The following is a 26,117-nucleotide window of genomic DNA, read 5'->3' on the forward strand; positions in this document are numbered from 1 at the left end:
GATGCTTGGACATAACCAGCCAAACCATAATTAAATCTGTTACAATTCCAATTGTCTCATGGAAGTTAAATGATCTGCATTTTCTAAATATTTTTAAATAAATTATTTCAGCTAAGCTTAACATTTCAGTTTCATGGTATTTTCTTCTGTTCCTTAGATTTAAAAAATCTCCGAAATCAGAGATAGCACAAGGCGGACTACTGTGCTGGAGTCTTCTCAATGAATCTTTTCAAAGCTGCCCATTGTGATACTAATGAGCTCACTGTTTTGTGCTGTTTTCCTTCCAAGAGGAAGGACTTGCTTTATCATCTGTGAACAAATTCTTGGTGTACTTTTCTCAGGAGACACTATCCAGTCTTGTTCTATACATTTTTTCAATCTCTTTTATGGAATATATGCATTTATTATTTGTTTTATAAGTGTCAGTGCCTTTCTCTCAAAGACTCAGCACCCGCTAACTTCTTTTGACTTCTTTTGACCCTGGAGTTAGCTCAGGATAGAACTGGTGGCCAAACCAAAAAAAAAAAAACCACAGGCGTCTGACTGAAGAAGGAAAGATTTCAGAAAGAAATGCAAAAATATACTGAAGGTTTCCAGTGTTTGGGGCTTGTTTCCAAAGCAGCAGGTTTGAAGTTTTCCTCTTTTTTTTGGGGGGGGGGGGCTGGGGAAAAATCCAGTTGCAGGCCCAAACCTAGTAACAACTGGAAAATACTATCTTTTTTTTTTTTAAGTAACTACCACAACAACACCTATATAATACTTACTGTATGCTAAGACTCTTACTTATATTAAGTTCTTTAGTCCTATGAAGTTGGTACCATTAGCAAAAGTCCTGAGAAAGGTCAATGAGTTATTACTGTTGTGCAAAAAGAAGCTTCTCATTGTGAAAATAAAGAGTTTAACGCAGCCATCTTTGCTGAATGAACTTATTGGCAAACTAGTCTTAAACTATCAAAGAAAAACATTCCGGCTATAAGTGTAAAAACCCAGCAACTTAGTTTTGAAACTCTTAGATGAAACAAGAGCAGCGTGTTAAACTTGATTTTCCTATCTGAAGGTTAAATAAAATATTGAGAGTTCTTTCTTTTTTAAAAAAAATTTTCATTTATTTGAAAGACAGAATGGAAATGGGGGAGAGACAGATCGATCGATCTGCTGGTTCACTTGGCAAATGACTGACTTTAACGGGTGGGGTTGTGCCAGGCTAAAGCTAGAAGCCTGGAACTTCATGGGGCTCTTTCACGTGGGTGACAGGAATACAAATACTTATGTCATTATCTGCCGCCACTCAGGTTCATTAGCAGGCAGCTGGATCAGAAGCAGAAGAGCCAGAACAGGAACTGGTGTTTGGACATGGGATGCAGATGTTTCAAATGCTGGCTGTTCTTTCTTTCCTTCCACTTTATTTAAAAGGCAGAGAGAGGGGGTGAGACAGAGAGACAGAGATCTTCTACCCACTGCTTCACTTCCCAGATGCCTGCAACAGCTATGGCTGAGCCAGGACAAAGCCAGGAGCTTGAAACTCAATTCAGGTCTCTCACATGAGTGGCAGGGACCATCACCTGTTGCCTACAGAGTGCCCAGGAGCAGGAAGCTGCATTGGAGCTGGAGGAGCTGGGACTGGAACTCTGCTATGAGATGTGGTTGTCCGAAACAATGTCTTCACCATTGTGCCAAATGCCTGCCCCTGAGTCTTTTCTGACTGTTATGATTTGAGTAAGAGTCGGCTCCCCAAACTCATGCAGGGGCTTAAACCCCAAAGTCTTATACTAATGGTTAATAGACTGATGGATTAAGGGTAGAAACATAATCTGATTATCATGACCAGTAGGTGGACCTGGAGAGAGGTCTTCAGGTCATGGGGGCATACCCTCAAAAGGTAGTGTTCATGAGAAAGTTGATTTATATAAGCAGAGAAAGCACCTCCCACCCTCCCTCCCTCTGCTTCCTGGCTCACCATGTGATTGTCCCTTTGCCATGCTGCGACTTTACAGATGCCCAAACCAATGGGGTCACCCAACCTTGGACTGTGAACCTCCCAACCATAAGCTGAAATAACCCTTCTTCCCTCCTTAGCAGCTCCTCTTAGGCATTTTATTTAAAGCAAAGAAAAGCTGATTAACAAACCCACACTCACAGACATTAACACGGGGCGGGGGGTGAAGGGGGGGCTTCAGAAAGTTCATGGAAAAATGGAATTAATTAACCATTTTGAAGCCCCTCATATTCTTCTCTAAAATCAGCATAGTAAACTGATTTGGTGTCTAGCTTGGATTGTGGTTAACACTTCTTAGCAGCAATTTACGTAACAACCAAAAACCTACTATGTAAGAACATGTGCATTTCCATTTGCTCATTCTAATACCTGACAGGAATAACAGGCTTCCTGTTTCTTGGATAACTAAACCCTACTTTGATTTTGCTTTACAAGATGTAAGATGTTTCGTTGATGACAAAGCAAATGGGTATGGACAGACCTTTGGTTAAACTCCTTTCTTGCTTTCACGTACAGTCATGGCAGCACCAATCTGAAACATCAGGCAAGTTACTTTGCTCTCCATATTCCAAATTTCTTGAATATAGCAAGAAGGTAACTGAAAAAAGTCAAGACTGCCCTGTGTAACATTGGGCAAATCACTTCCTTTTTCAGGAACCTAAATTTGTTAGTTTCTTGTACTCTGAAAAATGGAGGTGTGTAAACATATTGATTCCTTCCAATTCTCAAATGTATATTTTAAACTAAAATGTCCTCATTAATGTTGTATTTTTTAAAAAAAATTCCTTGGTATTGCCAAAATGGATGGTATTTCCTTACTAAGGCAATCACATCTCCTCCCTTGAAAGCCACAAAAAGCTCCATGGAAACTGCAATTTTTCAAAATGTACAAAATTTTAAAATTTCCCCAAGATCATCTTTTTTTAAAGACATCGACAATGTTGTGTGTAATAATACTGGCAAATCTTAATGATTTAGGTCCATTATTTCCAGTAAATTAAAAAACTCTGAACTATAAATTGTATCAAAACCAACCAATCACAGTTAACTGCTGCTCTGAGCTGCTTTAAATCCACAAATAAACATGCAGTTACAAGGGGAGCAAGTTATACATCAGAGGACATGCAAGTGCTCAAATTCCAAATCAACTGCAACTTACTATTGAACATAGAATTCAAAACAAAAAGCCACAACTGGAGACAGAAACAGTGAGAAGAAATCAGTATTTCAAAAGGAAATTACAAGGACTATAACTTTATAATTGTGATACAAGTCTACATTTTAAAAACAAAAAGCACCTCCCAAAGATGCTGTCAGCCGAGTGGATATTCAGTCAGTTTGCTTCTGGAACTCCTAGAGTGTTCTAAAAGAGTTAGTTCTAATTGGAGATGATTTCACTTGCTATAGTGAGCCACAGTTACTGAGGGGAGCATATGTTATAATCTCGGCTGTCTTGGGACAAAAATAAACCAGTGAAAAGGAACATCAGAGGGCTAGAAGTTTGGGATCGATATTAGGCACTAATTATGAGTTTCCAATATACTGAAAGGAATGCCTAGTAACATCTAGTCCAACTCAACCTGAAATTAATAATACATAAATAAACTCTAAAGGATGTACCTAATTAAGGGAAGAGGCAACAGCTATTTTTTAGTATATACCTTGAATACTTTGTCAGTAAATATAGATTAAAAATGGCTAGAAATCCTAGACCTTAATTATTGGCAGCTGTGAGTTAGGTTTCAATAAAGTACACTTGCTACACACAAGAGGGAACTTCAAAAAGTTCATGGAAAAGGCATGTTACCAAAAAAAAAAAACCCAAAACAACCTTAAATATCAATTTCAATAATTTTTACACCAAAATACATTTATCTTTTAATTCCATTTTTCCATGAACTTTTTTTTTAAAGATTTATTTCATTTGTTTGAAAGGCAGAGTTAGAGAGAGAGAGGAAGAGAGAGAGATAATGAGATCTTCCATCCACTGGTTCTCTCCCTAACTGGCTGCAATGGCCAGGGTTGGGCCAGGCTGAAGCCAGGAGCTTTATTGGTCTCCCATTTGCTACTGCTTTCCCAGACACATTAGCACAGGGAGCTGGATTAGAAGTGCAGCAGCCAAGACTCAAACTGGTGTTCATATGGGATGCTGGCACTGCAGACAGTGGCTTTACCGGGTATGCCACAGCGCCGGCCCCTCCAAGAACTTTTTAAAGTGCCATTGTATACTCTCTAGGCATTAAACATGGAAGATGAAAGTAGGCATATTGAGGATAAAAGAATTAAGAAATCATCCTCTAGCCTTGAGAAGTATTTCATAATAGAGAAGAAAACAAAAATGTAAATGGACTAAAAAGATATGCTTCTAACTTTTAGTTATCAAAATGATCACCCCAGAGAAAATGGTACAGTTCAACACCACCACCACAAGAACAGAAAACATCTTGTTAATGAGAAAGTTCAGTTCTGGAAGCTTCCAAGACTGTGAGTCAGGTGTATCATTAAAACTTGGGGGCACACTGTTCACCACAGGAGAAAGAACACTTCAGGGAAGTCATTTAGCACCCTGAAAAACGTCACTTAATGAATGATTTTTCACCTTCCATGGTGAGCACTGTGGCGTTCATTTGTTTCTGTGATCTTTTTTCAATTGTTTTGTTAAAGATATTCTTGTGGCCAAAAGAACTAACAGTACTTATTGAATATATTGAGCAACTTAAAGAGTTCCAAGATCCCACTAGACAAAGAAACAATCATTACTTCTAGTAATTGTGAATTTTCACATACTTACATAAACAAATTCATCAAAACTTATCTTTCCATCTTTATTCCTATCACCATCCAACATGAGTTTCTGAATAATTTCTCTCACTTTATATCCTGGTAGTGGCATATTAGCTTCCTTGAAAAGCTCATGAAGTTCATAGTCACAAATGAATCCATTGCTGTTGAGATCTTTGTAAAAAAAAAAAAAAGAGAGAATAAGCAGAAAAAAATTATGAGAAATGTGTAAATCTATTATAAGCATTTTCTTTCATTTCAGCTCAGTTCATAAGCTCTCCTAAATATTTTTTTTTGTTATTTTTGTTTGCAATCTAAGGTTGTTTGGGGAATGAAAATTTTAACTGAAGTGCAAAGTTTTGTTTGACATATTCTATATTTTAAACAGGGCATAAAAGGTTTTGCTTAAAAATAGCATGTTTAATTTTAAGATAACGTGGTTGGCTAATAAAATTAATTATTGAGCTAAGAGACTTTAAAAAATGAATAGGCTGTACACCAACAAAATACTGCCATGGTCTAAAGCAATGTCTACATAACTTTTTAGGGGTTTTATGTTCCTATTCTTCTATTAGTCTAAAAGAATTTTTATGAATTAGTGGTGATTCTATTTGAAAGCACACCTATGATTAAGCAAACCACCTGCAGTGCCAATTTTTTTCCAAGAGATAATGTAAACAAACATTAATTTAAGACAAATGTAGAGTTCATAGAAATCAATGCATTACAGAGTAAAGCAGATGTTTAACATGACTCTCTATACAACACGTTTATTTTTGTGCTACTGCAGTGTAAACAGGATATGTATCCAACTACTGATTAGATGAATGATGCTTATTCAGAAACCGCTAAAAATGAAAAACATCAACAAAAAACTGATCAATGACCAAAAGTTGACTTATTGAGAAAGAGGGTTGATATCCTGAGGGTTGTAACCACTTGAGTACATTTTTTAAGTGAATAAAATTTGATTTTGAGTAGCAATCTCAAATATTTTCTGTTTTCTATATTTGTCTAGGTTAATGCTTGTTGTTAATGTGGTGCAACCTGGGAGGCAACAGGTGATGGCCAATGTCCTTGGATCCCTGTCACCCATGTGGGAGACCCAATGGAGTTCCTGGCTCCTGGCTTCTACCTGGCCCAGTCCTGACTGTTACAGGCATTTGGGGAATGAACCAGCAGATGGAAGCTCTCTCTCCATCTGTTTCTCGCTTTCTCTGTCTCTCTCTCTCTGTTTCCCTGCCTTTCAAATAAATAAATTTTTAAAAATGTCTGTACACACTTTTAACAATTGGTGGAGGTTGAAGGCTTGGAAGACAGAGAAGGAGAGGATGCTCCTGTCAACTAGTGGGTAACAGAATTAAGTACCTCAAAATGTCAAAAGTGTTGAAGAAGTTGGGTAATTCTAAGTTATAGTGACATGGAAGGGGGTGGGATGGTGGTGGTGCTATTTAGACAGAATGGTTAAGAAAGATCTCTTTGATGATTTTATATTTCAGGACCTGCATGCGCTAAATAATGTGGATAGCTGGGAGAACAGATTTCAAGTCAAGGAAATAGCAAATGCAGTCTGTGGCACGGAAGTGTGTCTGGTATGTTTTGGGAACAGCAAAGATCAGCGTGACTTGAGCAGAATGAGAGATAAGGTCAGGAAGTTGATTTTATCAGCTCTTCTAGGTCATGAAACATATTTTGAATTTTTTAAGGTGTGATCTAATTGTAATTCCTATTAGCCAAGTTTTTGGTCAACCACTAAGATATTATATACCCTATATGAAGGCATTTCAACAATATTTTGAAGGCAGATAAAATCCTATGCTTAATTGTAATTCAGTATACTTCTAGAATCAAATATTATCTTTGACAAACATTTGGGAAGCAGATAGGACAGGGGAAGGGGAGAGGAGAGAGACAAATAAAGAACAAACACAGAGAGAGATCTCCCATCCATTGATTCACTCTCCAAATGCCCACAACTGCCAAATCTGGGCCAGGCTGAAGCCAGGAGCTGGGAATTCCATCTGGGTCTTCCACATGGGTGGCAGGGACCCAAGTACTTGAGCCAACCTCTGCTGCCTCCCAGAGTCTGATTTAGCAGGAAGCTGGAATGGGGAGCAGAGCTGGGGGTCAAACCCAGGCACTCTGATAGGGTATGTGGGTGTCTCGAACAGTGTTTTACCTGCTATGACAAACACCTGCCCCAATAGTCAAATAGTCTTAAACATCGATTACTACCTTTAAAAATTCATTACCTTTAAGATATCTGCATGAGTACTTTTAAAACAATTACAAGCTACTCAATATTTCTGGAAATCACTTTTATTTCCTTCAAGGTAAAACACTTAACTTTCCTAAGTTATATATATATATATATATATATATATATATATATATATAGCTACATATATCTTCAATTTCTTTGCTTTGAATTTACAAAAGGCCATACATCAAGCCCTTCATTTTTATACACAAAGTGTTCATATGTGAAAATGAATCCAGCAACATCTATAGTCACTGAAAAGAACAGAGTAATCCACATGGCACTGTGGCAGAATTTTAGCAACTCTTGATGTTTGAAAGCCTTAGGTTTAAATATACCTGTGCCTGTGCATATACCAACCTGTTTCTCCTATTTTCATTATAAAATTCAAATGCAGCTCAATGTTAGAGAGTAAGTAAGTGAAACATGGTGAAAGCTACATAGCATAGTTAAAGGGACACACATTGTAAGTGATGTGACACAAGATATAATTTCAACTTGGCTACTATTTTGCACAAGTTAGTTTTTTTCTTTATTTCTTTTTTTTTTAAAAATTTATTTATGTATCTGAAATAGAGAGAGGGAGAGGAAGAGAGATCTTTCATCCCCAGGTTCATTCACCAAAGGGCTAGCACATTAGCAGGGAGCTGGATTAGGCAAATGGAGCTGCTGGGAGTCAAACCAGTGCTCTTATGGAATGCTGGCCTTGCAGGTAGCGGCTTAAACCTGCTGAGCCACAACACTGGCCCCCTTATTTTTCTCACCTGTAAAAGGAATGCTTTGGACCAAATGATCTCTAAGGCCCCCTTTCAGCTCTGTCACATTCTGGTGCTAGTGAGAGCACATGAGACTTCACAAGCCCCTCCTCTTAACTAAATACACATTAAAGTTTTACTTTATTTTCCTGATTTGACAGAGAGGCAGAGGGAGAGAGAGAGCTCTCATCTGTCTATCTGCTGATTCATTCCCCAAATGCTAGGGCTGGCTTGGGCTGAAGCTGGGAACTCAATGCAGGTCTCCCACAGGAGCTGCAGGGACTTCATTACCTGGGCCATCACTGCTGCCTTCTGGGGTCTATACTGGCAGGGAGAGGGATTTAGGAGGCACAGCCGGGTATCAGATTGAAGCACACTGGCGTGGGACCTAAGAGTCTTAACTAGTAGGCTAAATGCCCACCTCCCCCCTACATTTTTAAAAGCCAGAGATAGGATTAAAATGCATATTAAAACCAGATATAGAGTGATAACTTTCTGATCAGTACTCTGCTTGATCACCTAAATATAATATTCTTTCATTTTCTAATCTTTAGAGAAGGAGGTAGCGTATTCATTTTAAGTATCAAAACTTCTTATACTTTAGTGTTTTTTTTTTTTCATAGAAAAACATTTTAAAATTGTATTCTACTTCTCTCTGGCTTGTGAAATGACATATCTGAGCATATTCTATTTTCTTGTTATTCATGCCAATTTAGAGATGACACCGAACAGGTTCTCAACCACTGTTCCTTTGGCTGTCTCAGTGATAGAATCGAAGAAGAAGGTAGAGATGTTTTAAACTAAATATTGGACAGCTACAATAAACCCAGAGCTACAGGAAACTGACCAAGGCCCCGAGAGTCTCTGGCGTTCAATTTGTATTAGGTAGAAACCGAAGCTTGGATAACAGAAAGAAAGGGAGTACTATTTGCAGGAATCCTCTCTGAAATAACCTCTTTTGAGCATTAATTAGAAGAGAGCTCACTGATGTGATTAAAAGATGCCAGGAAGTAGCCACCCTAAAATATAACTAACATAAAACAACCACATGCGGAAACTCCATTTTGAAGTAAGGGTAGTAATAACAGATGCCTTTCGTTAAGCGACAGGACAAATTTAAAGGGGGTTGGAAGAATAAGAATTTGTCATCATGACAATCTTCCTTATTAGGTTGCAATCTCTTGATAAAGATTCTTTGAAATCTCTTTATTTCCTGCTCCAATATGTAGCACAGTGCCTTCCACAGAACAAGCAATGAAAAAAATATTCTAGCATCATTGACTTTCAGTTACTGACCAAGGAAAGAATGTTCAGATGCTACATAGGCAGTTTAAAAACAAAAATAAACAAGAGTGACAAAAGAATACAGAAATAGTACTAAAAGACTGAATGGCAATTCATCAGGAAACCAAAACTTGACAGAAATATCCCTTAAATAACATTCAATCTCGTTCCCTTTGTTCTAATCCTGTCCCCACCCAGCAGCCTTCAGATCTGTAATTTGGTTTTCTAAGTGAACACACCCACCAAGGAAGGCCCAAGTAGACAACCAGTGAAGGCAGTCAGGTCAGGACCTCTGTCTTCCTCCAAATGTAGAAACCTGCGTTGGCTTTATTAAGAAATACCATGTGCACTTGGTTAGTTCAAGTTGCCTCCAGAGCAAACTGGGAACCTACGTGGTGCAGGCACCGTGCTACATACCAAAGATACAGAAATTAATCAGATAGAACCCCCCCCCCCCCCGCCCTGGGGTCTTACTTGAAACCACAGCTTCCAAATTCTTGTAAAAATTCAAGTCATGTGGCATATATATCCTTTATCTTTCTTGAGATGAAAAGAATATGTGTCATCCTTGAAAAATTTTACATATTCTGCTATATTTTATCAGCAGATGTTAATCCAGCTTATCTCGTGATCACAGGCATTTTAGTGTTATTACTGGTAAATTCCATCAAGCCTCTCTCAGAGATCCTTAAACCATATATTTTAAAGAAAACAATTTCAATTTCAATAAGAAGGCAGAGGATGCCCAAAAAAAAAAGGCGGCTAGCAATTAATTTTGCAAAATCTCCCAGCTGGTAAAGTACTTGGATGACAAAATAGCGTGTAATCATTTTTAAAGCGTTTTATGCTAATTTTATCTCCAACCCCTAGACACTCCCCCACCACCACCAAAAAAATCCTTAAGCAGTCTCAGGGATCTAAACTGCTTTGAAAACCAGAAAATGAAGTAGCATAAAAGCATTTTACACAGGGGCCATCTCATCAATGACATTATGAACCAGGAGTTCAAAGCTATGTTTGATGGTGAACTTTTCCTATTTTGAGTTTTGACATAAACATGAGAATTTACTAATCATCTGACCCAAATAACACAGACCAAGATTGAAAGCAGTTTTAACAACTGGAAAATAAAATCGCAGCCAGCAGGCAGGATGGCAGTTTTTATTTTCTCATTAAGCCTGCCAATATTCTGGGGTCCCCTTTCTGGCTCATTTGCCCCTTCTTCATAAAGGGCACATTGGCATGGGGGTAGCAATGTCTCTGCATTTTGAGGAGTCTTCTGTTTGTAGCCAGATCATGAAGTAGATATGAATTATCATACGGCCTATATTATCCAAAGCAGTCTCTGTTTCTGCCCTCACATGTCTCCACTCTTGCATTTAGAAAACATGGTCAGTATGGGGAGATGTTAACAAGCAGCAGGAAAAAAAAAAAAAAAAAAGAAACTGCACTGAACCACTGAACAAAGACCCAACAGAAGGTAAAAAGCTAAGCTTCAATAAATTGACCAAGTGTTTCTTTTCTTTTTTTAAAGGAAAAAACAATCACTATACTCTCAAATCAAATCACTAACTTTCCCAATGCTGCACCAGACAGGATCATCTTTCATACTGGCTACTGAATTCCTCGGAAAAGAACCAAGTGTTACCAGGACTTTTCTCTTTCTCTCTTGGATGACACATGTAGGTTCACATCTGCATTTTGTTTGAAAGGAAACCTCATTATTCTCTTTTACCAAGTATTATTTGAAATGCCAGTCAACTTCTTCAACACCCTCCCCCACGTAACCTCAAAGTAAACAAACTTATTATACAGCCATGTTCCTGCAGAAGTTTGAATCACACCAAGAATGCATATCCTTAAAAGGAAATGTTTTCCCTCCCCTTGCATCCTGTTATTTAAGCTATTTTAAGTGCTTGTCTGGAGAAAGCTGAGCCAGAATTCAAGTGGTTTTGATTTTAGCTGCTGTTTTACACTGCTCTTGTCCAGGTGGTATGTGGTGCAATCCATCACTTCAAACGCATCTTTTGGGGTGCTACTTTGTCTTATAAATCTGGCAATAAGACAGACTGGGATTTCCTTTAACTCCTTAGGTTTTGTGTGTGTGTGTGTGTGTGTGTGTGTGTGTGTTGCTTTAACCATCCTTGACAGTCTGAATCTGGTGTCTTTCTTTACAAAGAGGTTGCATATCGCGTGCCCTCATCTGCAACACATATGCGACCTCTTCATTAACTCACTCGGGACAGTGCTCATTAGGATTTAGGAACAAAACCAATCAAGTGCAGATGCATATCCTTTCAGAAAATCTGGGTTTAAAGACTCAGCTGAGTTTGACCAGTATAGTCTCTACATTTTTTGCACTAAGGAAACGACAAAAGGAATCTATGTGTCTTAACAATAAACGGATTCTGTGTGTGTGTGTGTGTGTGTGTGTGTCTCATGCCCATGAAAGTTCACAAAATATTGATTTAAAAGACTCAGCCAAAAGACTTGTGCAAAAGAATTTCAACTGTATTCCATTCTAAGATCTAAGCAGTAAAGTCAAGCTTTCATTAGGCTTTAAAACTTTCAAAAAGGCAGCTGCTAAACAACTCCAGATGCTTAGCTAAACGTGGGGATTGCCTCTCCCAGCCTCTACCTTTTGAGGTAGCTCACTCTAGCAAATACAAGAGAGGCAGTTTAATGAATCCCAGCTAAGGGTAGACTCTTGAGGCAATAAAGTTCATCCTAATAGTGGTGGGTTCCCAAAGGGAGAGTCAAGTCCAGCTGGGGACTGTACAAGGTCAGAGGGCTGAGACCAGGCAATCAAAAATGTAGAGTCTCAATCTTTTTCTGACTCAAAATTCCCTGCAGTTTGGCCATCACTTTATTTGCTGTCGTTTTCTCACTTTAAATGTACCTGCATACATACTATCATGAGTGTTCTCACACACGTGTGAGCTCTTACACCCACCCATGTAAACTTCTAGTACCTTCTCTACCATCAAAGCATGACTTTCAGACTAGTCAAAGACCTCCGCTTCTAATATTGCATAGATAATTAACCACATGGGACAGTGAAAGAACACTGGTTAGTTTAGTTTAAGTTGGGCTATAGTTTTTATTTTTAAGGCACAATTAATCAAATATGTACTGGTAGAGCTTTACTGAATAATAAAAGTAAATTAAACTAAACCACCATGTTTTTTGTGGCATCATCCCGATGTGGTTTTTATATTCCAGAGAATATCAAGTAATTGGAAACAACTCAACTTCCTGGGATGAGAGAAATCTGGTACCGCTACGAGCACCACAACCAAAAAATTTTGGCTTAGTCTGGTGGGTAACCTCATAGGAATACACCCACACTATTCCTAGCCATCTAAAGAAACCCCATTATTCTTTTATTGTGAAAGTGCTGAATTTACGTTTAAAAAAAGTTCAGCAGAAAATGCTGAGGAGAGAAAAAAGTCAAATTTAAAAGTGAGCATTTGTAGGACTAAAACAAACCGAAAAAGATTTACATGACATGAATTTGTCAGTATGGTAAATTATCAGCCAAATGACTTTTAACTTCCATAGCAAGAGTAAAGTCTTAGAATGTACAAGTCATTTTCTAGCTTGTAAAATGTTTATTTTCCAAGTGGTCTGAAAGCTTTATTTGTTCTTTAGAAAGAAGTTACGCAGTTTTGCAGCATTTAAGTTAAAACATAAACATTATGAAGAAAAAAATGAGAGAGAAAGTTTTTTGTTATCCCAGCGGGAAATATTGGAAATAATTGTTGAGAAAATTAAAATAATTACATGGGATTGGAGCTTAAAACTAAGCAGGTGCAGAAAAATTAGTGAAAGGAGGACTTTAAATCCTAATACTCAATTTATTGCTAGTAAGGAGAGTTTCAAAGCCTTATTAATTGATTGAACAAAACCTGTGATTAGTGGTAATTACACAGATTTTCTCCACACACTATGATTTTTGCTGGATTTCTAAGGAGATAATCAAGGCTATTATTGCTAATAGATGGGGAAAATCATATAATGATTTCCATATTTTGTCACAATTGAACTGACACAAAGTAGTTCTCCGTACTCTCTCTCTCCACCCTCAAAAATAGGAAACAATTGTCCATGACAAGAAAACAAGTTATAGAGCCTGTTTTTAAAACAAAGCTTCCCCAAAGGGAAAAAATGTCCATAACACATTTGACAGTTGCCCAAGGGCTCTATAACTCACGACAACTAAAAAAACTACAAAGAGTTTTATATGGAAAATCAAAAGATTCAGCTGGGCCTTTTAATGAGTTTCTAAAAGACTAAACACAAGCCTTTATTATGCTCAAAAAATATATATAACTTTTACGTGCTACAGTGTAATGGCCAAAACCTTTAACAATAAATTCCACTTTAATGAAAATCTTCATAATAAAGGCCCTTTGAATATATAGCTGATAATGACATAATAACAGTACATCAAAAGATTGTGTATAGTTCCTTGAGATTCAATCAATTAAATATTTATCGAGGACCTAACATATGTGCAGCACTGTGCTAGCTACTGAAAGGGAATATAAAAGAAATAATACTTGGCACAGACAGAAAGCTTGGACTCCAGAATTCAGATTTACAGCATATACAATAAGAGTCTGCATATCTTAGGAACATATGCGTGATAAGGATTTCAATAAAATGCATGCTTCCAATTGCCTGCTTTGGGAGCTGTGTACCCTAATGTCCTTAAACAATAGTTTTACAATGACCTTTTCTTGCAGTCAAACCTCTAATTGATCCTTCAATTATATTTTAACTGTTTCCTCCATGGAGATAACTGGTCAACACTCTTTATATCATTAAGCTTTTTTTTTTTTTTAAAAAAAGATTTGTTTTCTATTTGAAAGGCAGAGTGACAGAGACAGAGACAGAGACAGAGACAGAGACAGAGTCAGTCTTCCATCCACTGGTTCACTTCCCAAGTGGCTGCAATGGCCGGGGCTGGGCAAGGCCAAAGCCAGGAGCCAGTAGCTCTATCCAGGTCTCCCACATGGGTGCAGGGACCCAAGCACTTGGACCATCTCTGCTGCTTTCACAGGTGCATTAGCAGGGAGCTGGATTGGAAGTGGAGCCCATATGGGATGTCAGCGTCACAGGAAGTGACTTAATCCATTATGCCACAACAATGGGCCCCATCATCAAGCTTTTAAGGAGGAATTAAGTTCTTTTACTGGAAAAAGTATTTCATGTCCTATCAAGCTGGCAATATCTGAGTTTGCTTTAATTTTTCAGAAACACTGCACCAAAATATTTGCAAGATGCCACATATGAGGACAATGACTGTATCTTAATAACTAACACTGATTTGAGGAAGTGAGGCTCTGGACTACAGAATAATAACATTAGTTAGGCACAGTGCTTACCCTAACACTCTATTCATAAGGAAGCATAAAATTAAGCTACCTTCATCATAGAAAGATGAATATAAATAAAACAGGAAGCTCAAAGGAAATGCGTTCCTCAAACAATTATAAGACCATTTCTGTAGAATAATGAGACAGAGGAAAACAGAGAGATTAAAAACAAAGCCAAAAATCTCTTGCAGCCACAGACTCACTTGTTGTTTTTCATTATCAGAGCATGTGATACTCTTCTTACAGTAAGTGGTACGCGTGGCAAGTTAATTTACTGCTTTTTAAACACACACACAAAGTTGTGCTAGATTCAGGACTTCTCAGTTTTTTCTCATTAGCATTCTGATTATGAACAATCATTCCTCCTAAGGTATGTCTTATAGAAATTGGCCATCATGGGGCCGGAACTGTGGTGCAGCAGGTCGGGGTCCCAGCCCACAATGCCAGCATTCCCATGTGGGCACCAGTTCAAGTCCCAGTTGCTCCACTTTGCATCCAGCTCCTTGCTGATGCGCCTGGGAAGGCAGTGGAGGATGGCCCAAGTCTTTGGGCCCCTGCACTCACATGGGAGACCCTGAGGAAGCTCCTGGCCCCTGGCTTCGGATCGGCTCAGCTCTAGCCGTTGCGGCTGTTTGGGGAGTGAGTCAGTGGGTGGAAGACCTCTCTCTGTGGGTCTGGCTTTCAAATAAACAATAGAGTAAGTCTTTAGAAAAAGCAAAAAAAGAAAATGGACATCATAAACATATGGGAATAGTGATGTACACTTCCTCACTTTTCACTAAAGGGATTTGTAATACCAGTCTAAGTGTAAATTCTTATTGAAATAACAAATCATGATCTAACTTTATATCCTTTAGGGGATATCAAAGAGCAATAGTCTCCACCTCTCTCAGCACATGTGGACTCACTGGAGTATACACTTACAGTCAGTTCTTAACCTGTTTTCTCATTAGCTTCCACAGACTTGACCCAAGCACTGAAATTTGGAATGTAAATACCAAATACTGCTTGCATAGTTGCTCTGTTCTAAGATGTGTTCTGCAATTTCATATGACTTCTCATCTTCTACTGATATTATTATTTAATGTGAAAAGGAAGAAAAAGTTGCATTATCCAAAGGCACAGAAGATACAGGACAAGGCTGCAATGAGACCTAATAGGCCAGTTCCTGCAATGCTAGCACCCCGTATGGGTGCCAGTTCGTGTCCTGGCTGCTCCACTTCTGATCCAGCTCCCTGTTAATGGCCTTTGAAAGCAGCAGGAGATGGTCCAAGTGCTTGGGCCCCTGCACCCATGTGGGAGACCTGGATAGAGCTACTAGTAGGCTCCTGGCTTTGGCCTGGCCCAGCCCTGCTTGTTGTAGCCATCTGAGGAGTGAATCAGTGGATGGAAGACTGAACTAATATTCTCTCTCTCTCACTTTCATATAAATAAATAAATCTTAGGAAAAAACGGCCAAGCTAATAAGGAAAGGGCAAAATGGCATTTGATATTTTCTTTTTGTTTTAAAGATTTACTTTATTCACCTGAAAGGCAGAGTTAGAGAGAGGAACACACACACACACACACATACACACACACCGAGAGAGAGAGAGAGAGAGAGAGAGAGAGAGAGAAAGACAGGGAGGGAGGGAGGGAGGGAGAGACAAAGAGAGAGCTTCCATTTGCTGGTTCACTCCTCAAATGGGCATAATGGCCAGGGCTGAGCCATATCAAAGCTGGGAGCCTAGAACTCTATCTAGGTCTCCTACATGGGTAGAAGCTTGGGCCATCCTCCTCTGTTTTCCTAGGTACATTAGTAAGGAGCTGGATGGGAAGTGGAGCAGCTAGGACTTGAACCAGCACCCTTATGGGATGTCAACATTGCAGGTGGTGGCTTAAGTCTGCACTATAACACCACCCCCAATATCTAATGTTTTCAAGGGTTCACATATCTCTGAGAATTGTGAACATTCCAAATTCTCTCTTCAGAAAAAATATGATACATAAAATACAATAATAATAACACAACAAAATCTGTCATAAAATTTTCAGGAGCTACAGTAGCCCTCAATTAATGACTGGGAACCTAGGTTAAAAACCCTTACCCATATTCAATACTAGATATAATTAGAAATAATGAAAGTTTTTAAAATGCTTATTTACTTTTTCATGTATTTGAAATGCAGAGTGACAGGGGAGGGAGGGGGAGGGAGAGGACAGGGGAGAGTAGGAGGGAGGATGGAAGAGAGGGAAAGGGAGAGAGGGAGGGAGAGAGAGAGACAGAGATCTTCCATTCATTGGTTCACTCCCCAGATGCCCTCAAAAGACAAAGCTGAACCAAGAACTCCATCAGGGTCTCCCACATGGTTGGCAGATCCAAGTACTTGGGCCATCATTTGCTGCCCCCTAGGATGCATTAGCAGGAAGCTAGATGGGAAACAGAGCAACTGGCACTCTGATACGGGATGGGATGCAGACATACCAAGCGGCAGCTGAATTTGCTGCACCACCACAATGCCCACCCCCAAAATAAAACAATTTTAAGTATACCTTCCAAAACTTTATCCTTATCTATTTTAACTATTCTGCCCGAATGTTCATGATGAACCATTTTGTAGATAAATAATTTTGAGGGGGACCAAATAAAGATTGTTCTACTGTAACTGTATGACAAAAAATACTCACCAACTTTTGCAAAGGCCTCTTTAAGTTCATCAAGCTCATCTTTGGAAATCTGAGTGGTAGCCATCTCATCCATTTAAAGATCTAAAGAGAAATTGCCAAGATTTCAAACTTAAAAAAATTGTGATGATTATATAACCCTCTTGCTATGTGCTCAGTGCTAATTTAACCAGAATTGTAACTGCTAAAACAATATGCATAGGTAAACCATATCTGCACCTACAGCTGCAATACAAAAAATGGAAATCATCATTTACTAAAAGTTAACCAGGAAAAATATTTCCAAACCTTCCTTTTGAGGACAAAACCTTAAATTGTGTTCAAAGAGCATAAGGAAGGGCCAAGGTACCCAACAATGACAGGAAATAGATACATCACAGGAATTTTTGGTTATATGTGTCAAAGCTGAAGGTCAGAATTACGTGACCAATGATGCATGTAAAATATTTTTCCACAAAGTCACTTGCAAATCATTCTCTGTGGAAATACTAATTTTCAAGTAGCATACTGACACTTACCAATCACTCCTGTTAAAGGAAGGAGAAGAGGAATAGACAAAAAGAAATAAATTTAGTTTTGAAAGACAAATCACACAAGTGTGTGCTAATACACACATTCTTATGCACATAATTATTTGTACCCTTTCCAATTTGTCCCTGTTTAATCTGTTTAACCAGTAGAGCAGAGCTTGGTAGACTAGGCCCATAGGCAATATCTGGATCACTATGTGTTTTTTGTATGATCCTCAAACTAAATATGGTTTTTACCGAAGACATTTTAGGGTCAATTTTGATGATTGAGAATAGTACATCTGAACCTCAATCAAGTAAAATGTTATCATAGAAAAAAATAAAGAACTCTATCAGACCTCTATTTCAGAAGTTAACATTGTTCTGAATTATATTTTATAAATTTACCTATAAAATTTGTAAAAATAATATATTATTGATATTGGTAATATAGAATATTCTTGATTTTACCTCTTAGCATATAATATTGACAATCTAAACCTTTACAGAAAAACTTTGCCAAGTCTTGCAATAAAGGAAGTCTGTGTCACAGTGGATAATGTTCAAATACAAACTTATTAATAATTTGTGGACAAAGTAAGATAAAATGACTATATGGTATCTTTTTTTGGCTTTTTTTTAACCCTCTTATTTTTTAAACAGAATTAATTTTAGAGCAGCTTTAGGTTTACAGCAAAATTACGCAGAAAGTATAGAGAGTTCCCATATATCTCTTATACCCCCCAAATGCATTGCCTTCCCCACCACAAGGTCTCCCACCACAGTGGTCCATTTGTTGTAACTGATGATCCTAGACTACTGACATGTCATCATAACCTATAGCCCCTAGTGTACATTAGTCTTCATTCTTGGGGTTGTACATCTATGAAGATCTGGACACATACATAACGCCATTGTTGATGGAACAAAGACATAAGCCTCAGCCATTCTTGCTCATTGCCCAAAAGATACGTGTCAGAATTTATTCCTTGTCCCTCAATGTCAATTCGGTCTCACATCCTATTGTCTTTACACCCCTCCCCCGCATTCTTCCCCAGGTTCGGAGGCCACTTGAAAGACCAGTATGGAGAAATTCACCTCTGCTTGCTGTCCCCTACCCTGACCCCCAGTCCCTAGCCCACCTAAGATATAAAAAGGCCCAGCCCCTGGGGTTGGGGCTCTCTGCCACATAGCCAATCTGTGCACGCTGGCAGTTGGTCTCCCACCTCTGCAGATTTATTTTCTCTGAATAAATTTGGTCTGGCTATAGATTCATACCCTGCCTCATCTCTGTTCTCCACCTCTTTTCCTAACATTGTGGTGCGCCATGTGAGGCGGCACCAATCTGCACTCTTTTCCGAACATTTATAGAATCACTGCCACAAATGTGTTGCCTTTCCAAAAATGTATCTTATATGTTAAGTTTCTTTTTGTTTTCTTTGTTGACTTTCATAAACCATAAAATTTTGAGAACTTATATGTATCATTTTAGACAATTTTTTAAAAGGCAACAAAATACTTACCAACTCATCTTTTTGCCAATGAGCATAATACTCATACAGAGAAGTGGGGTCAAGGGGATATGTGATGGGGATTCATAGCAGAGCTGGGCCACATTGCTCTTTTATTCAGCACTGTTACTTCTAGAATTTATCACAATCCCAGGCACATAGTAAGGCACTCAATCAATTTCATTCATTCAACAATTATGTGTCCTAAACCACATTAAATACATTCATATGCATTTTAATCCTCCAAACTCTTATAACTATCCTATGATATAAATATTATTTGTAAAACTAATCACTTATTTATTTTTTTAAAGACTTATTTTATTTATTTGAAAGACAGAGTTACAAAGAGAGACAGAGAAGTCTTCCATCTGCTGGTTCACTCCTCAGATGGCCACAATGGCCAGAGCTGAGCTGATCCAAAACCAGGAGCCAGGAGCTTCCTTTGGTCTCCCACATGGGTGCAGGGGCCCAAGGACTTGGGCCATCTTGTACTACTTTCCCAGGCCATAGCAGAGAGCTGGATTGGAAGAGGAGCAGCTGGGACTAGAAATGATGCCCATATGGGATGCCAGCGCTTCAGGCCAGGGCTTTAACCTGCTGCCCCACAGCACCGGCCCCAAGAATCTTTTATTTTTATTTATTCGAAAGGCAGAGAGAGAAAGAGAGAGAAACATTCTATCTGCTGGTTCACTCCCTGAATGGTGGTAACAGCCAGGGTTGAGCAAGGCCAAAGTCAGAAGCCCAAACCTCAATCCAGGTCTCCTGCGTGGGTGGCAGGGGCCCAAGTACTTGATCCATCACCTACTGCCTCCTACCATACTCATTAGCAGGAAGCTGGTGTCAGGAGGGCAACTGGGACCTGAGCCCAAGCACTCTATTTATGGGATGTGATTGTCCCAAGTGGCGATTAGTCACTGTGCCAAATGTCCGCCCTCCCTTTTTCTTATTAGATGACGTAGGGTCCAGCAGGACCTTGGAACTGCAATTTCAACTCAGATTTCTCAAATCCTAGGGATGTTTTAAAATGACCATACAACATTACTAGCTTTCACCATAATGCCACACCCATATAGTACTGGCATTTTAAAAACTAAATAAACCTAGACTGTAAAAAAACCAACAGAACTTGTCCCTTCAGAAGCTCTTCTTACCTATAATATTAAAAAGCCAGTAAAGATGGACAAAGTTACAGAAGATAGGCTGGGTTAAAAACTCCTTCAGAGTGCTCTCAGGATCTATGAGGCAAAGAAACATCTCCAGTTAGATATGAAGTTCATCATTTTAAAGATTAAGAATAAAAAGTAAAATTTCGTAATTAAGCTACAACCTAAGAAGAGTAATTCTAAAAGTAATCTATATTTCACTAGTAGGATATTCAACACTGCTGAATGCGGAAACACTAGACAGGATTAATTCCAATTTTCTTTATACATATATCAAGCACTCATGTTCTCAGTACACAATTATTTCCCATCTCCATGAATTATACCATGTGGAACAATATTATAGAATGTTTGAAAGTGAGAAAAATCTTAAACAGGTGACCTCGAAAGGTTTTTCACACACACACACACACACACACTCAAAAAACTCAACACACAACTGAGTTTATTTCCAAACAGGTTGAATGCCCCTTATCCTAAATGCTTGGGATCACAAGTGTCTCAGATTTTGAAATTTTTGTTTGCATTTTGGAATATTACATAAGCGTGAGATACCTCGAAGACAGGCCCGAAGGCTAAACCTGAAAGCCATTTAAGTTTCATTTGCACCTGACACACATGGCCTGAAGGTAATTTTACACAGCATTCTTGGTGTACCTGCTTTCTGAGTGTGATACTTCACATGAAGTTAGGTGTGGAATTTTCCACTCCTTGGCATTATATCACCACTCAAAAAGTTTCGGATTTTGGAGTATTTCGGAGGACTTTTGGATTTGGGATGCTCAACCAGTACTGCCACATCATGTCTACACAAAAACTAAAATCAGAAATGATGGCTCTGGACATAATAACCCTCCCCCCACCCTCTTCTCCCTGTTGCCCAGGTGGTTTCTCATGAAACTCTCCTTTCCCAATGTCCCCTCTGCAGGCACAGTGCTGAATAGGGTAGAAATCTCCACCTCTTCTCTACTGCCTTCCCCCTCATGCCTTCCCCCTACCTCTCTCCTCCTGAAATGCCACCAATATTTTAGGTATCTGTTATATGCCTACTTCCTGCCCTCAAGTTATTTATAACTGGAGAGGCAAATCTGTAAATAATTACAAAACAACACAAAGTAAATTAGTGGCTACAATAAAAGGTACAAATGCCCAGTTGTTAGAAGGAAAAAAAGTCTGTGGAAACTTTAAGGATTAGTAATTCCATCTCAGGATGTTCCTTGGACAAAATTAGGAAATGCTTAGAAATCACAGAAATTATTTTAAGGTACCACTTTACTCTAAAAAAATTAATCCAACATATTACACATGCACACACACATTTTTAATAATATGCATTTTCCATAGACTTTCTGACAACTTCTCATATTTAAGGATTTCAAAAAAATGTTTCTACCCAAAAACTTATTTTCCATGAGCTTTTTAAGTTTTCTGGTTTCTTATTCCTGTTTGCTTATCTTAATAAAGGCCTAGAGTGATTTCTTTTACATCTATACCTCAGATTTTCCATCTACAGGAGACATTAAGAGGCACTCCTGGCCGTGGCCGGTGCCGCACGGCTCACTAAGCTAATCCTCCTCCTAGCGGCGCTGGCACACCGGGTTCTAGTCCCGGTCAGGGCACCAGATTCTGTCCCGGTTGCCCCTCTTCCAGGCCAGCTCTCTGCTGTGGCCAGGGAGTGCAGTGGAGGATGGCCCAAGTACTTGGGCCCTGCACCTCATGGGAGACCAGGATAAGTACCTGGCTCCTGCCTTCGGATCAGCGCGGTGCGCCGGCCACAGCACACCGGCCGTGGCGGCCATTGGAGGGTGAACCAACGGCAAAGGAAGACCTTTCTCTCTGTCTCTCTCTCTCACTGTCCACTCTGCCTGTCAAAAAAAAAAAAAAAAAAAAAAAAAAAAAAAAAAAAAAAAAAGAGGCACTCCTAAATAAGAGTGAAAAGAAGAATTGGTGGCAGGGGTTTGGTACAGTAATTAAACCACCGGTTAGGATGCCAGCATTCTATATCAGAGTGCCCGGGTGTAGATACTTGCCTCTGGCTCCTGATTCCAGCTTCCTTCTGATGCAGACCCTTGGAGGCAGTGGCGATGATTCAAGTGATTGAGTTCCTTCCATCCATGTGGGAAACCTGGAGTGAGTTCCTGTCTTCAGGCTTTGGCCTGATCTAGCCCCAGCCATTGTGGGCATTTGAGGAGTGAACCAATAGATGGCCTTTCTCTCTCTCTCTCTCTCTCTCTCTCTCTGACACACAAATAATTAAAAAAAAAAAAAGAACAGGAACATGCACACATCTCCAAAACATTTCCAAGAAAACTTCGGTCAGAGAGAGAGAGAGTTATTTTAAAGTAAATATAGAAACACTCCTCTGAAGTACTGAAGGTCAAAGTAAAAAGTATAGTCACATTTAAAAGGCTCACAACATATGCTCTAATTGATAAAAATTACAATTCTTAAATTTGCCAGTTGAAGCTCTTTAAAAAAGATTTATTCACTCATTTTTTGAAAGGCAGAGTGACTGGACTAGGCCAAAGACAGGATCCAGAAACTCCATCTGGTCTCCCAAATGGGTGGGTGGCAGGGGCCCAAGCACTTGCTGTCTCCCAGGGTATGCATTAGCAGGAAGCTAGATCAGAAGTGGAGTAGCTGGAAGTTCAACTGGCACTCCAACATGGGAGGGGCTTGAACTGGCAATCCAACATGGCATGCTGGAGTTTCAAGCTGTGGCTTATTCCACTGTGCCACAAAGCTGGCCTCAATCTGAAGTTTAAAATAGGTTGTTTAATGAAGATTTTTCCTGCTATGAATAAAAAAATGGTTCTTGATAGTATATTTTAAGGAAATCAAGGAATTAAGCCTATCTTGGCAGAAAACATCACATTAGATAAACTTAGAAATGACTGAAGATTTTTAAAAATTAAAATCTTAACAAATTTGAATACTAGAGGCTCTATTCTTCTTCATAGGGCATTCATATATGGCCTTTTTCTCTCAAAGCAAATAAACCATACCAGATTCTGGACTCAGGCAGCAAAACAGAAAATTTGACATCATTACTGCCCCCCCCCCCGACACTTCATTTAATCCGGAGTACTTAAACCAAGGGTGTTGTTCCTTCCCCAAGAATGGAGTATGTTCTAATGGATAGATTGTGAGTCACAGAATCAGAAGCCATCCATTTGTGTCCTGGTTCTGCTATTTCCTAGCAGTGGGTTCACAAACCAGTTCATTTAATCTCCATAAGCCTGGTTCTTCCTTTGAAAACAGCAGTATAATAATGGCTCCTTCCCTAGGTTCCTCATGAAGACTAAGATGGCATATGTGAAGGCACACTATAAAGGATTATATGGCACCTTCAAATCCTTAATGAAAGAAAAAGGTCAACAAATGACTGCCTAAGTAATTGTGAGAGGCCATATAAACACTAGGCATTAGTCCTAGTAAGAGTCTTTTAAATGGGGTACATGAAAAGTTATCTCATCTCTCCTATAATTATTGACTACAGAACATAATAGTCTCCCTCATATACAAAAATTATAAGCCTTTAGTCAAGGTAATTTAAGAAGGATGGGCCTAAAGAAACCTGTCAGCCACTTTTTAATCCACAACTTAATTTGGCTCTTTCATAAGACCAGTTTCTAAACACAGTTTCTAAATACAGCATGAAAGACAGATGGCTGATATTCAAAAGTAATAATACAAATTTTACTTTAAATATTTCAGGACCATTTTCCAAAACAACTAATAGCTTATCAATATTATCACATTGTGAATTTGCACATTTTTCCATAAGCAATGTAAAATAAAAGGTTAAGAGTTTAAAATAAAATAAAGGTTGACTTTGAAATATATCTTTTCTCCAGACTCTCTTTCCATAAAATTGAACTTCCTTTACATGACATATGAGAGAGAAAACTAATATTGAAAGAAAGAGAAATATATGTTCCCTGCATTTAAATTCAGCAAATGAAATATAAACAAAACCTCCCAGGATCTCTCCATTTTCCTGACTTCTTGCCTCCTGAAATCACTTTGATCTGTCCCGGATTCTGTCTCCTCCCTAGCTCCTGTGCCTGCCTCCTCCGGAAAGGGATAGAAGCAGGACAAAAAGCAAGGCCTCTCTTCCTGAACTTCGGAGACCCTGGGAAAACAGATTGTTCAACTAAGGGAGTAACAGAAAAGCAAACAGAACCTTGTTTGTTTGTTTGCTTTCATAAAAGAATATGGTATACAACTGGGTATGAATTCAGGGCGTCACCCATAGAAGAATCTTATGCCTATGAAGTCATCCCTAATTACAGAGTTTGACTAACAATACAGCAATTATGAAACCACTCCACCAGCTCATTTAACTAAACATAAACCCTGAACACAAATCTTTGCTGAGAAAGGTGCACCTACAACTACCTGAAACTATTACTCAAATTCTGAAAGGTGTTTGAGTGAAGGCAGGAGGGGTATCTGTTCTCATTTCCTAAGGCAGCTCACCTTAGGTATGTGACTCACTGGCTAATCTACCTGCTAGTGTGTGTCATTCAGTTCCACGTCAGGTTTAGGAGGCATGGCTGACACCCCGGGAAGCTCTTCTGTGGAGGGTCAACTTTGATTATGAACTTCATATTTTTTTAGTGAAATTGACAGGCAAGTAAAGGATAAAGATGGGATATTTGTGTTAGACTTTATCCCAGCCACTGGCATGCTGGATAAATAGAATTGGGAAAGAGAAGCTGATTACTTAAAACAGACATTGGGCAACACATACTTAAGCTCGTTTCATGAAGAAGAAAGCAAAAAAAAAAAAAAAGGTGGACAAAAACACACACAAATCCATTATTTCATTATAAATGACTACCAAAAAAAAAAAAAAAAGCAATGTAGCCACCGGTACATGTGAACAATTCAAGAGTGGTCAACAGAAAAGAGGTGTTGTCATCTTCCTCTATCCAAAACAGGTGGTGCTTTGAAACACCCACGCTTTACATACCCACTTGTACCAACAGAAACCGCCACCCTGCCTCCTCCCTAGTTAGGAAAGTCAACAGCACTAGTCTCCAGGTTAGTTGGCTGGGCAACACTCTGCGCCAGCGCTCACCTACTCTTCTATTACTCAAGCTCCAGCGCTGTGTTTCCTAATGACTTCAGAAGATTTTACTCCAAATGTCTACTACATTCACCTACTTATTATATTCACCAAATCTTTATTTTAAAAATGCATTATGTCTTTTTTTTAATGTGAAAGGTAGAGAAACAGAGAGCTCCCAATTATGTTGATTCACTCCCCACATGCCTGCAACAGTTGGGGCTGAGTCAGGCAGAACCCACAAACCAGAAACTCAATCTGGATCTTCTATGTGGGTGGCAGGGACCCAAGTACTAAGCCTCCCAGAGTGCATGTGTAGAATCAGGAGTGAATCCAGGCACTGCGATGCGGTATGCACACATCACATACACAGTCCCGGCCAATGTACCCAATACCCACCACTATACTGATCCTAACTGAAGGCTTAGTATGTACAAGACACTGTTGGGTGCTGCAGAGACACACAATTAGGACGCCCAAATCCTCTTTTCTCTGGAAGAGCTTACTGTTTAGTAGGGGAAATATATGGGAAAATGGATGTAATAAGAGGATGCTTCAAAAAAGTATGGAGCAGGGGTTTGGCCTAGTGGCTAAGATGCCGTAACCATTCTTACATCAGCGTGCCTGGGTTTGATCTCTGGCTCTGCAGCTTCCAGTTGGTACAGACGCTGGGAGGCAAAGCTAAGTGGCTTGCTGGTGATTAGGTTTTTGCCACCCATGTGGGAGACCTGAATTG

At 39.1% G+C, this 26,117-nt stretch overlaps 1 protein-coding gene across 10 annotated transcripts in view; it reads right to left on the reverse strand.

The window, feature by feature from the left end:
- Nucleotides 1-26,117, reverse strand: part of PLS3 (plastin 3) — a 92,232-nt gene that overhangs the window by 23,765 nt on the left and 42,350 nt on the right. For 6 of the 10 annotated variants that reach the window (XM_070066620.2, XM_051827280.3, XM_070066623.2 and 3 more), the window contains exons 2-4: nt 20,296-20,379; nt 17,125-17,205; nt 4,788-4,951 (exon numbers count right to left, since the gene is read on the reverse strand). In XM_070066620.2, coding sequence (XP_069922721.1) covers nt 4,788-4,951; nt 17,125-17,197 — 237 coding nt within the window. In that variant the 5' untranslated portion in view covers nt 17,198-17,205; nt 20,296-20,379. The remainder of the gene's footprint in view (nt 1-4,787; nt 4,952-17,124; nt 17,206-20,295; nt 20,380-26,117) is intronic. The other 4 variants (XM_002720237.6, XM_051827279.3, XM_070066622.2 and 1 more) reach the window with 1 other exon arrangement.

This window comes from Oryctolagus cuniculus, chromosome X (assembly GCF_051225735.1).
Source record: "Oryctolagus cuniculus isolate XC-2025 breed Fujian yellow rabbit chromosome X, ASM5122573v1, whole genome shotgun sequence".
NCBI lineage: Eukaryota > Metazoa > Chordata > Mammalia > Lagomorpha > Leporidae > Oryctolagus > Oryctolagus cuniculus.